The 12,958-nt window shown below is 35.1% G+C and overlaps 1 protein-coding gene across 2 annotated transcripts in view; it reads right to left on the bottom strand.

Annotated features, from left to right (window-relative positions):
• Positions 1–12,958, bottom strand: part of GLCCI1 (glucocorticoid induced 1) — a 110,882-nt gene that overhangs the window by 12,080 nt on the left and 85,844 nt on the right. For both annotated transcript variants that reach the window (XM_058526047.1, XM_058526057.1), the window contains exons 5-6: positions 12,559–12,711; positions 6,992–7,202 (exon numbers count right to left, since the gene is read on the bottom strand). In XM_058526047.1, coding sequence (XP_058382030.1) covers positions 6,992–7,202; positions 12,559–12,711 — 364 coding nt within the window. The remainder of the gene's footprint in view (positions 1–6,991; positions 7,203–12,558; positions 12,712–12,958) is intronic.

Below are 12,958 nucleotides of genomic sequence, written 5' to 3'. Positions count from 1 at the left end.
AGCTTCACTGGGTCCGCCTTCTGTTAGTCTCACAAGGAGATACAGTGTAAGGAGTGGCTTCTGTGTGTCGATATTTCTTCTTAGAGGAACAGAAAAGATAACGGGGAGAAAAAAGTTAACATTTAACAAAACCCCTTTTCCTCTAGCCTGGTTGATACCCTATTTTCTCCCCAGTCATGACCAGAGTGGAAGATGAGATAGGTTTTAGCAAAGTTACTTTCTTTCCCCTAATTTCAACAAGAAATTCGAACTTCATGGCTTCTTTCCCACCAAAGGCCTATCACTAAGTTAGCATAATCTTAGTTTGGCTACTCTTTGTCTTTTTTTTTTTTGGTGATGGTGGGGTGGGCGGCTGGGGAGAGTGAGATTATCACAATCTTCCTGAACATTCAAAAGCATAACACACACAATTTAACAACTTAAAGAAAAAGATACTGATGTTTTCAACACAGCTATAAAAATATATCCTTAAAAAATTGGATATACTATGAAGAAAGGTCTTAAAGGAATACTCAAAAAATCTCCACTAAGCACAGCTCTATGCTAGGTATTACTTTATTTGCTAAGGATAAAGCAATGAGCAAAATAAAGTTACCTGCTTTGCTGGAGCTTACATTCTGGTAAACAGGTAACAGGAGATTAAGTGAAATATACATGCAGGCATGTTAATAAATTTTGGTTTGCTTCTATTCTAGAATCTGGGTTGTAACTGCTAGAACTGAGTTGTATACTTATTAATTAGTTTTACATTATGAATAGTAACTCATCCACAGAGAGCTAGCACAGCATTTGCCATTAGTACAATTGTGAACATTTTCCAAAAGAGTTGAGAAAAAGGCATTTACTGGATGCTTCTTAAGTGCTGTCAGACAATGGGAATATATGTAATTTTATTTATTTTTTATTTATTTTTTTAATTTTTTATTTATTGCAGTAACCTTGGTTTATAACATTGTATAAATTTGAATATATGTAATTTTAGATGTTATCTTGAAAAAGGGAAACAGGGAAGATGACCTTAGGGACATAATTCTAGAGCAGATTAGTTTTAACCTATAGAATAATTCCTTTGTTGGAACACTATCCCTACACTGTAATTCACCACCAAGAGGTTCTTCTAGGATAATAAGCATCCTAGCACCGTACGGGAAGAACCTTTTGACAGAGGAACAGATTCAGGCTTAAAAGCAGTGATTTTTCAAGGTATGGTGGCTAAAAGAAGTACATCCAACATATCTATTCCATAATATAAACTCCAAAAAGAAAAGTGCCACAAAATCTTGGCTGCTTAGGCTATCTAGAAGACAGAGGGTAAAAGTATGGTAAGGGCAAAGGTCAAAAACGTTAAGAAAGAGAGCCCTAGAGATAAATGTAAGCAGAGTTAAAAAGTATGTAGAAAGGAATAAGAAGATGTCAAAAAGAGTCTTTTTCAAAAGTCTGCCTAGGGTCAGCCCTAGACCCTGAAAAGATAAGATAACACTTTTTTTCCTTCTCTCCTGTGACTAAGGGCTGCTCAGTCCTGAGACCTAAAGTTTAGAAATATTAATATTTATGAGTTAAATCATAGTATGAGTTAAGTAGGCTTATGTGCATTGGCCTTGAGAAACTCTATCCACATAACATACATTGTTCCTGTGGGAAAATATAGTTTAAGTTCCAAGTAACCAATTTATAGACTCTTGGAATATAACTCTTGGTAGTTGGCCTGAGTAGAATGGTTCAGTTGACTTCATGATTAGAATAATCAATGTTTCCACCACGATATCTTGCAAAATTGCAGAATTTTATATAACTGCCTAAGTGAATTGTGACAAAGATCAACTATAAGAGGCAGACTCAAGTCTAGATTTTGTGGCTTGCCCAGCACCAGTTTGGCTACCATCAAGGAACCCTGGCAGAGCTGCTAAAAGAACTAATATTTGAGGCTGCCATCTGTATTATATAAATGACTATTTTTCTCCCTTGCATTTTGGGCATGATAATGTGGAAGAATTTAGGCTAACTCTTAGGGTATATTCTGAAGATGTTAAGATAAGAGCTCTTATTCTGGATCCCTGAATTCTCCACACAGACCATAATGGAGGAACTGCGGCTGCTACTAGGTTAGTTAGCCTGGCAATATTACACATGTGACCAAGCTGTCTTCAGTCTTTAGGTCATTGGAAAAACCTGGCAAAAAAAAACCCCAAATCTGAAAATAGTCTCTTAGTGGCTGGACCTTTTTCAATAGTCAGAGTGTTTTTGTCCTGGCATTGCCATTGCCAAAGAAAAAACCAATATGCTAATCAACTAAAATTATTTTATAGGTCTCAAATTATACATGATTCATGGAGAAGAATAGATGTTAGGAATAGGCAGAAATAATGTTAGCAAAGTCAGGAAAAGGATAAGTATATGACAGACAAGTACTAGAAAAATCATCAGCTCACCAGCATCTCTCTCATTAGAGCATATATTCACAATGGCTATCCCTCTCCCGTCCTGTTTACGCCTATCCAGGTGCCTACGGATGTCTAACTAGCTATTCTACTAAAGAACAAATTTCTCTACCGTAAATGCAGAATAGGTGGGTACTCCAAATCGATGCTAGTTGACTACAAAATTAGAGTATTAATTCTGTTTTCATAGTTGATGATGCAAACCTGTTAGAAATCTATAGTTTCCATTTTTTTCTTTGCTGAAAATAAGTATAGAGAGACAAAAGACAAATTTATGCTTTATTGTGGAAAAATGCAAATTATAAGATAGAATTAGTATCTTAAAAAAACAGAATTTGGACTGTACATAGGGGAGTAACGAGTCAGAGACTATTCTATAGTTTGAATTACTTAACACATGTAAGTTTCAGAAACTGAAACTGACAACTCCCTCCTTTGTACTTTTAGTATTCTGAACATACTTGTACAAAAGTGTATTACTTTACATTACTCTTACTCTCTACTAGACTATAAATTCCTTAAAAACAGGTATCACATCTTATTCATCTCTATTTCCCCATTCTCTAGTAGAGTACCTGACATACAGTGGATGCTCAACAAATGTTTCTTAAATAAACTAGAAGTATAAACTCAGTTGAAATACACAAACCTCCACTCCCAAACATAACATACATACATATATGTGTCTACATACACATATATATACATATATAAGAGAGAAAGATACTATTTTAATTTCCTCTTCACAAAGATGGTAGTTGATTTCTTTGAGAACTAGAAACTTCACATTCTAATAGAAGGTCACCTGTTTTTTCAGGGAATAGTAACATCAACTTGATCTTAATCACAAAGTAATGCCTCAAAGCATTACCATATTTACCATGCCTAAATATGGTAGATATGTTAAGAAACTCACGTCATGAGGTCATAATTCCCAAACTGAGGCAGTCTTGTAGAAAACAGAAAAATGTCTTAAATAATTCTGAGATCTCCATAATTTCTAAAGAGATTTTTAAAAAAATCACTATTAGCGACAGCCCATACTATTTATTGAGTGTTTACTATGTACCAAGAGTTGTGCTAAGCACTTTGCTACAATATCTCATTTAACTCCAATAACAATAGGAGATAGGTATTATCATCCTATTTTATTAAGAAATATTTTTTTAACTATTAGGATAAAAACGATTGACCTTAGAGATAATCTGGACCAATGTTTTCATTTTACATTAAAAAAAAAAAAAACCCAAAAAACAAGAGGAACAGAAGAAAGAAAAGACATTTGTGTTATGCAGGTGGATGTCTGGTCTGGAAGAATAAAAGCGCATAGAGGAAAATACACAAAAAAAGGCAAAGCTTTAGGAAAACTTGTCTAAGAAATGGTCAGAATTCAGATAATTACACTATCTTGAAGAGATACCTGCACTCCCATGTTCACTGCAGCATTACTGACAATAGCCAAAACATGGAAACAACAACCTAAGTGTCCACTGACAGATGAATGGGTAAAGAAAATGTGGTGTATTTATACAGTGGAATATTATTCAGTCATAAAAAAGAAGGAAATCCTGCTATTTGCAACAACATGGCTGGACCTTGAGGGCATTATGCTAAGTGAAATAAGTTAGACACATAAAAATACTGCATGATCTAACTCATAAGTGGAATCTTAAAAATATGAAACTCATAGAAACAATGGTTGCCAGGGGCTGAGGAAATGGGGAGATGTTGGTCAAGGGTAAAAACTTTCAGTTATAAGATGAATAAGCTCTGGGGATCTAAGGTACAGCATGGTGACTGCAGTTAACAATACTGTATTGAATACTTGAAAGTTGCTATGAGAGTAGAGCTTTAACGTTCTCACCATAACAATAACAACAACAAAATGGTAATTATGTGAGGTGAAGGATGTGTTAACTAATCTTATTGTGGTAAACATTCCACAACATATACCTGTATTAAATCATCATATTGTACACCTTAAACTTACACAATGTTACATGTCAATTACATCTCAATAAACCTGGAAAAAAAAAGAATTCAGATTATTAGATAACTGGTAGAAATTAGGCCAGAGAGGGAGGTTTTGGCTAAGTTGTAGAGGAAAAGTAAATAGTTCCTATTTTTCCTGAAGGCACTGGGGAACTAACAAGTAATAATAATGATGATTTTTTTTTTTACTTATTTATTTTTTTTTTTTGAGGAAGACCAGCCCTGAGCTAACATCCGATGCCAATCCTCCTCTACTTTATATGGGACACCGCCACTGCATGGCTCAACAAGCGGTGTGTTGGTGCGCGCCCGGGATCCAAACCAGCGAACCCCGGGCCACCGCAGCGGAGCGTGTGCACTTAACTGCTTGCGCCACCGGGCTGGCCCCTGTGTGATGATTATTTTTATAGCACCAGCTACCATTTATTGAATCCTTGGGAATTAATACAAGTTTTATGCCCCAAACTTTACAGGACTTAAATGTATTCCTGTGTGTCAACGTTAGCGCTGCTCTAAACTTTGGTCTTATAAAGTCTCCTGCAAAACCCCTTGCAGGAAAGTGACAAGAATATACCTTCTCATAATAAAACATTATAATCTTTGCAAAAAGAGACATTAAAGAACATATACTGTTTTAAACTTAGAATCTGAGCGAGTACCTCTTCCGAACTGCAGAAACCACATATTTAGCTGCCTCATCGAATACAGTCACTTAGAGGCCCTGAAGGCAATCTCACAACTAGTTAACCAAAATAGAACTCATCTATCATTTTCCTAATACATTTCCTTTTTGGTTCAGCTTCTCTCAAAAATCCACAGTATTAAACTCAGAAAGAAGACAAAACTCCAGAATTAATTACCTAGTCTTACCATCACTGTTATTTTTACTTCTCATTTTAACCCTATTACAAGTGCTAATAAGTAGCAAAAGTAGTCAACTTGAACTGCACTTATCCTTTCTACTGGTATAACAAAGAACATGGGTTTTGGAATCAGTCAGACAGACTTGTTTCACCATTTACTACCTATGTAGCCTAAAACAAGCAACTATTATTTAACGTTTCCATTTACCTTCAAAACAAAGACTCCTACTAGAAGCAAGGTGTTTTCTTATTAACAACTGTGAAACATCCATAGTCAAAATGTTGCCTGGAAGCGATTAAAGGTGTTTGCTCAGGTAGGATGCCTCGGTGAAATGAAAGTTTCCTAGTCTGACATCTACAAAATGCAGACTTCCCACTTGAAGCAAAGACATGACTAAGGACTGCCTTCAATGCATCCTTAATGGAGGAAGGGAGTTCACAAGGCTTTCAATAATGAAAGGGTGAAAAGAAAGGGGAGAACTGTTGAGATCCACCCACAGAAATAAAAGCAGAGGACAAAGTCCAAAGCAGCTTCCATTTAACATCTCAGCAGAGAGTTAGGCCTAATGATGAGTGAAAGAAGCCAGACACAAAAGAATACATACTATACCATTCCATTTCCATGAAATCCAATAATAGGGAAAAACTAGATTATGGTGATGGAAGGTAGAACAGTGGCTACTTCCATGTGGAGAGGGGAAGGGGGCCGAGGGAGCCTTCTGGGGTGCTAAAAATGTTCTATATTCCATCTAGGTAGTGGTTTCATGAGTGCATATATATGTAAAAATTCATTGGGCTGAGCAGAATCTGGACATTTTACATGTAATAATACCTCAAAATAAAACAAATTAAGGGGAGTGGGGGTCAAATTAGGACAAGAATCATAAAAATCCTATAAGATTCTGTAAACTTTAACTTTTCTATGATTTTAAATTTTTGTTGCCTATGATCCATTTCTCTATGGTGAGAAGCAGTAAATGTGTTATAAGTTCAGTGTTTCTTTGAAAGTAGCTAGGGAAGTGGAAGCTGGGCAGTCTTTGTTGCCTTCTGCATCTAGGTCTGAGGGGACCAGAAACTGAAAGAGAGTGAACAGTGGTAGCCAAGTCCTGACACAGGCGCAGGAGAACACAGGGAGACAGTTTGGGCCTGACAGGCAAAAACAAATCTCAGAAGTTCTGCCCTTTTATTAGTGCTAGTTAATAATTCATCTACATACCATAATACAATCCCTGATGTCCTATAGGTACTTATTAAACTTTACTCGTTTACAAATATACTAATTCTTCCAATAGAATTTTTAGAAATTATTTCCTCCTAAATCAATCTGATTACAAAATATAACTTTAGGCATGAGAAATAGAAACTCTACCATTAACCATCACTAGCTCTGGACAATATCAAGGAAAAAAACCTGCATGTTATATGATGTGAAGCTGTACACATTCCATTTTATAGCTTTCATTAGCTGTTAGAATCATGCGCTGTGCTTCTCTGACACATTTATGGAAGATGTTTCTGAGAGTCACAAAGAAGGGGGTACGTGAAACCAATGAACAAACAAACCTAGATTAACCAATCCTTTACAATCCCACCATTCAACAAAAGAAAAAAAGTGATGTAATGGTCTAAGACAGAGAAAGTATAATGAGCAAGGCCCTATAACAAACCGTCTATCTAAGTGGATGATTTCATTCTCACCTTTATCACGATCATAGAGTAAATCTTCTGTTGAGCAAGGACTACCATCCTGGGATTCCGGGGGACAAAATGGGGAGACACAGGGTGAATGACTGCTGCAGCTACTGCTGCGTTCCTGGACAGACGGGGTCTGAGTGTCAATGCTGCGAGTGCTACTGCTCCGGTAGTGAGCAGGGAGTGGGGCTCTTCGACCATCTGGTATATCCAAAGGCTGTAAAAGGAACAACCATCAAACATGTGAATGACAATGCAAACATTCGATTCACATAGAAAGCACATGGCATTTCCTTTGATTTCATATTACTATCATCACCATAACTGATTCTTCAGAGAATAAAGATACCAATCTTGTGTCTTAAATTTCTGCATGTTACCTTCATTGAATGAAAAATTTCTTTCAAATTCCAAAGTAGTTAGGTTTAAAAATACTAAGGATAAATTGTCTTAAAAATTCCACAGCTCTCTGTATGTAACTGTAGGTTAACATTTCCCCTAACACTCCTCAAGGACAGGGGTTTCGTTTAACACTATACCTCTAATGTGCAGCACTGGGTCTGGCATATAGCAGACATTCAATAAACACTTGCTGAATGAATTAATCAAACTGTTCAAGAAATCACTTTGACTTGCTAGTAAGAAAAGTGAAATCTCATATTTACAGGTACGAATTTTTTTGTTTGTTCATTCTTTCTTATTTTAGTTTTTTAGAGCCAGGAACAGAACCATGTTTTCTATTTCCTTTGCAAATTACCCAGAATTTCTAATAAAGAGGTTTATTCTGTTAGTACTCAGTGGAGGACATTAACATAACTCAGAACAATTCTACTAATTTGGCATCCACCTGAGTAGGACTACTCATAACTTTGCTTAGTTCTATGCATTGTTCTGAGTGGCAAAAACAAGAAATAGAAATGAAACTATAATCATAGAATCACGTAGTTTGGACCTGAGAAGACCTCAGAGCTCATTAGTCCAATGTCTTTACAAATAAAGAACCTATAGTTTAGAGCTCCAGGTGATATGGATTACTAAACGGGATCAGAGCTTCCGCTGTAGTGAACTCTCTCTACTCTGCTTCCGCTTTGAAGATAGATCTTCCTTATTTTCCTCATCTGTGTGCTAACAAAGTAAACAAAATTCTATATATTAATCATTTAAAATATTTTTTGTCATTACATAGACAAGACTGCAATGCTAGGAAAAAGAACCAATACACTCAGTGTATTTCCAACTTATTTTCACTTTTTATTGCTCTCACTCTGAGCTTTGTCATTTGCGAGTTTTTGGAAACACTGTCAGAGGGAAAATGGAGTAAGATAAAATTAGGCAAGATTCAAAATGTCTCAATTTTTTCTATAACAAACAAGTTAAGTGAGGGCAGAAACCTTTAACTACTGGAATAAAAAACTTTGTATCTATGCAATGCTGCTAAACCAAAACTATATGATCTTCACAATCTGACAATAACTACTATATTCTAAAGAGAATATTCAATTACATAAATATTAGCTCATTTCGTAAACAAATTAAAAAAGTAAAACTTTCCAATGTAGTAAAGAAATATTTCCAAAGGAATATTAATTTACTTGGTCAAATGCTAAGAAAATGTTACTTTATTGTATTATTTAAAAAGTTTTTCTTTTACTTAACTAAATTTAGATTTCATTTACAACTCTGCACTAAATCTTGGAACAAACAGAATAAATCATTGGCGCAGTTTTTTTTTGGACAAAATCGTATGACGGTATAAGATGTGTGAGGATCTCAGGGCAACACACAAAGAGAGACCACTTTGAAAAATACATTTGAGGGCTTCATGACAGAGGTATTTCTTAAAACTTAGATATTTAAGTCAAGAAAAATTTTACTTTAATAAAAGTGTCAATATTGGTAATCAGTAAAAGAACAATATATCAATTTATAGCTAAAAAAAGTTGAAGAATTTACTTATCTTTCATTCATGTACTATCTGAAAAACACAATCCTCCTGTATTCCCATTTCTTAATCTGTAACTGGATAATATATATCAATTTCCTTAACCAACTTTTCTTTTTGCGGGGAGGGAGGTTAGAAGAATTAGAATAACAAAACAGATTTTAGAAATTTACATACTCACACAAAATAACAATGAGAAATATCAAGGCTTAGAACACCGATAACAGGAAAATTTTCTTTTTTTAGCTACCGGCAGATTTACTAATGGTGACATTTTGATTTATTAAAACTTTGAGGCACACAATCATAAATCCAAAAATTCTAAAGATTAATATTTTAGCTATAAGTGTGTAGGTTACCCCAAAATAATTCTGAAATGGCTATTATGAAATTAGAATATGACTTATTTAAAAACAGAATTATGTTAATAAGTTTTATATTCTAGCATAGTTTTGCTTTGAAGTTCTTAAGGAATCAGCAAATACGTGACTGATTATCTTATCCTCAAAAAACTAGACCAATTCCACTTCCTTACATTAACTGTTTCTTAAACATTACTTAATGTATAAAGGAAACATTTTAATGGTAAATAGCTAAGAGACAGCATAATTTCCAGAGGGTTCCTTTATGGCATAATAAATATAAAATAAAAATTTAACATGAAATGTCTAGGAAGAGTAAAAATGGCACAACCTTTTGGGAGAGTAATTTTAGCAATATTCATCAAAATTTAAAATGCACAAATGCTTTGACCTAGCAATTTCACTGCCGGGAAATCGCCTGCAAGAGTACACAATGTTTTCCAAAGCACTGCTTATGATAACAAAACCTGAAAACAATCTAAATGCTCATCAATAGGAAACTTCCAAATTATGGTCCGTTCATACAATGATTCACTATATATCAGCATACACACACAAACATATCAGGAAGGATATACAGGAAACTATGAATAATGCTCCTATCTGCTAAGCAATACTGAGAGTTGGAAGACAGTTTTGTTTATTTTTATTTTATAAATATTGAATAGAATTGCTTGGATTTTGAGATAACTTTCAATCAGTTTTAAAACCTACACCTTATTTGAAGGAATCAGATACACATTTGACATAAATTAAATCATTTTAGTTCCCAAAAAAACCCAGAGAGATAATTAAGCCAAGGCTACTTGATGGTTTTTTTTGTTGAGTATACCTTTAAAATGCGGTCAAATATAGGTTCACATGCAATAGTGTCCAGATTTCTTTTCTGGGACAGAGGTAATTTATAAAATATTTCTGATTAATTCAAAATGGATCAAAGAGGGGGCCGGTCCAGTGGCGTAGCAGTTAAGTGCGCACACTCTGCTTTGGTGGCCTGAAGTTCGCAGGTTCAGATCCTGGGCGTGCACCAATGCACCACTTGCCAAGCCATGCTGTGGCGGCATCCCATGTAAAGTAGAGGAAGATGGGCACGGATGTTAGCCCAGGACCAATTTTCCTCAGAAAAAAGAGGAGGATTGGCATCGGATGTTAGCTCAGGGCTAATCTTCCTCACAAAAAAAAAAAAAAGGATCAAAGACCTAAATATTAAGAGAAAGCTAAAACTATAAAACTATTGGAAGAAAACACAATAATAAATCATTGTGACCTCAGATTAAGCAGTGGTTTCTTAGACATGATACCAAAAGTACAAATAACAAAAGAAAAAAAATAAATCAGACTTTATCAAAATTAAAAATGTGCTTCAAAGGACATCATCAGGAAAGTGAAAAGTGAAAAGACAACCGACAGAATGGGATTTATTTTCAAATCATATATCTAATAAGGGACTTTTATTGAGAAAATAAAGAACTTCATAAAGAACTTTTACAATTCAATAAGACAACCCAATTTTAAAATGGGGCAAAGGACCCAAATAGACAATTTTCCAAGGATGATATACACATGGCCATTAGCACATGAAAAGATGCTTAACATCATAAGCCATCAGGAAATGCACATCAACGCCATAATGATACCACTTTACACCCACTAGGATGGCTATAATAAGAAAGACAGATAACTACAAGTGCTGATGAAGATGGAGAAATGGGAACCTTCACACATAGCTGGTGGGAATGTAAAATGGTGCAGCCACTTCAGAAAACAAGTTTGGCAGTTTCTCAAAAAGTTAAACAAAGAGTTACCATACCAACAATTCCACTTCTAGGTATATACCCAAGAAAAATGACAACATGTTCACATGAAAACTTGTATACAAATTTCAAAGCAGCATTATTCATAACAGCCAAAAAGCAGAAACAATATCAAGGTTCGTCAACTGATGACTGCATAAACAAAATGCTTACAATTGAGTATTATTTGGCAATAAAAAAGAATGAAGTACTCAAAATCACTAACTATCAGGGAAATGCAAATCAAAACTACAATGAGATATCACCTCATGCCTGTCAGAATGGCTATAATTAACAAGACAGGAAACAACATGTGTTGGAGAGGATGTGGAGAGAAGGGAACTCTCATACACTGCTGGTGGGAGTGCAAACTGGTGCAGCCACTATGGAAAACAGTATGGAGATTCCTCAAAAAATCAAGGATAGAACTACCATATGATCCAGCTATTCCACTGTTGGGTATTTATCCAAAGAACCTGAAAACACCAATTTGTAAAGGCACATGCACCCCTGTGTTCATTGCAGCATTATTCTCAATAGCCAAGACTTGGAAGCAACCTAAGTGCCCATCAAGGGACGAATGGATAAAGATGATGTGGTATATATACACAATGGACTACTCCTCAGCCATAAGAAACGATGAAATCCAGCCGTTTGTGACAACATGGATGGACATTGAGGGTATAATGCAAAGTGAAATAAGTCAGAGGGAGAAGGTCAAATACCATATGATTTCCTTCATTAAGTAGTAGATAATAACAACAATAAACAAACACATAGGGACAGAGATTGGATTGGTGGTTACCAGAGGGGAAGGGGGGAGGGAGGAGGGTGAAAGGAATAATTCGGTACATGTGTGTGATGATGGGTTGTAATTAGTATTTTGGTGGTGAACATGATGTAATCTATGCAGAAATAGAAGCATAATGATGTACACCTGAAATTTATACAATGTTATAAACCAATGTTACTGCAATAAACAAAAAATTAAAAAAATAAATAAATAAAGCTTAAAAAAATTGAGGATTCTTGGGGGAAAAAAAAAAGAATGAAGTACTGATACATGTTACAGCATAGGTGAACCTTAAAAACATTATACTAAGTGAAAAAAGCCAAATACAAAAGGCCACGTATTGCATGATTCCATTTATATTAAATATCTAGAATAGGCACATCCATAGACAGAGAAAGTAGATTAGTACTGCCTAGGGCTGGGGTCATTGGAAGGAAATGAGAGAAGACTGCTAAAGGGTATGGAGTTTCTTTTTGGGGTGATGAAAATGTTATAAAATCGATTGCGGCGATGGTTGCACAACTCTGTGAATATGCTAAAAACCACTGAATTGTACACTTTAAATGGGTAAACTGTATAGTACATGAATTATATCTAATAAAGCTGTTACCAAAAAAAGGACTTTTGAGACAGTTCACAATATTAAAGAAAAAAAAGGATTCAAACATGCCATGTAATCTTACCTTGGACACTTCCTCCTTCCCATTATTTTCTTTAATGAATACCTTTTCTAATTCAGGACTTATTCCTTCTACATTGCAGGGCACACGTGAAACAGATGTTTTTGGCACTGATATATTTGACAGCGGCATAGGGACCGATCTTGATCCAGTAGCCTACAAAACAGAAGATAAGGTGGTGTCAAATTATTTGTGGTCAAGGAAATCCAGAACTAAAGAGCACGGTAAATCTGACAATAGAAACTCAATGAGCAGAGTTATTTTGACATTTCAAATACAATATAAACTCAGATACACATACTGAAATTTAGGTCCTAAAGTACGTAAGGTAAAAATTACATAGTCAAAATAATCCTTTACATAAGTGTAAAGGCATAACTGTATAATGTATACACTTTTTCAG

The sequence above is a fragment of the Diceros bicornis genome, chromosome 3, assembly GCF_020826845.1.
Source record: "Diceros bicornis minor isolate mBicDic1 chromosome 3, mDicBic1.mat.cur, whole genome shotgun sequence".
Taxonomy (NCBI): Eukaryota; Metazoa; Chordata; class Mammalia; order Perissodactyla; family Rhinocerotidae; genus Diceros; species Diceros bicornis.
The sequence above is the reverse complement of the archived record's forward strand: the minus strand, read 5'-3'. Positions and strand labels throughout refer to the sequence as shown.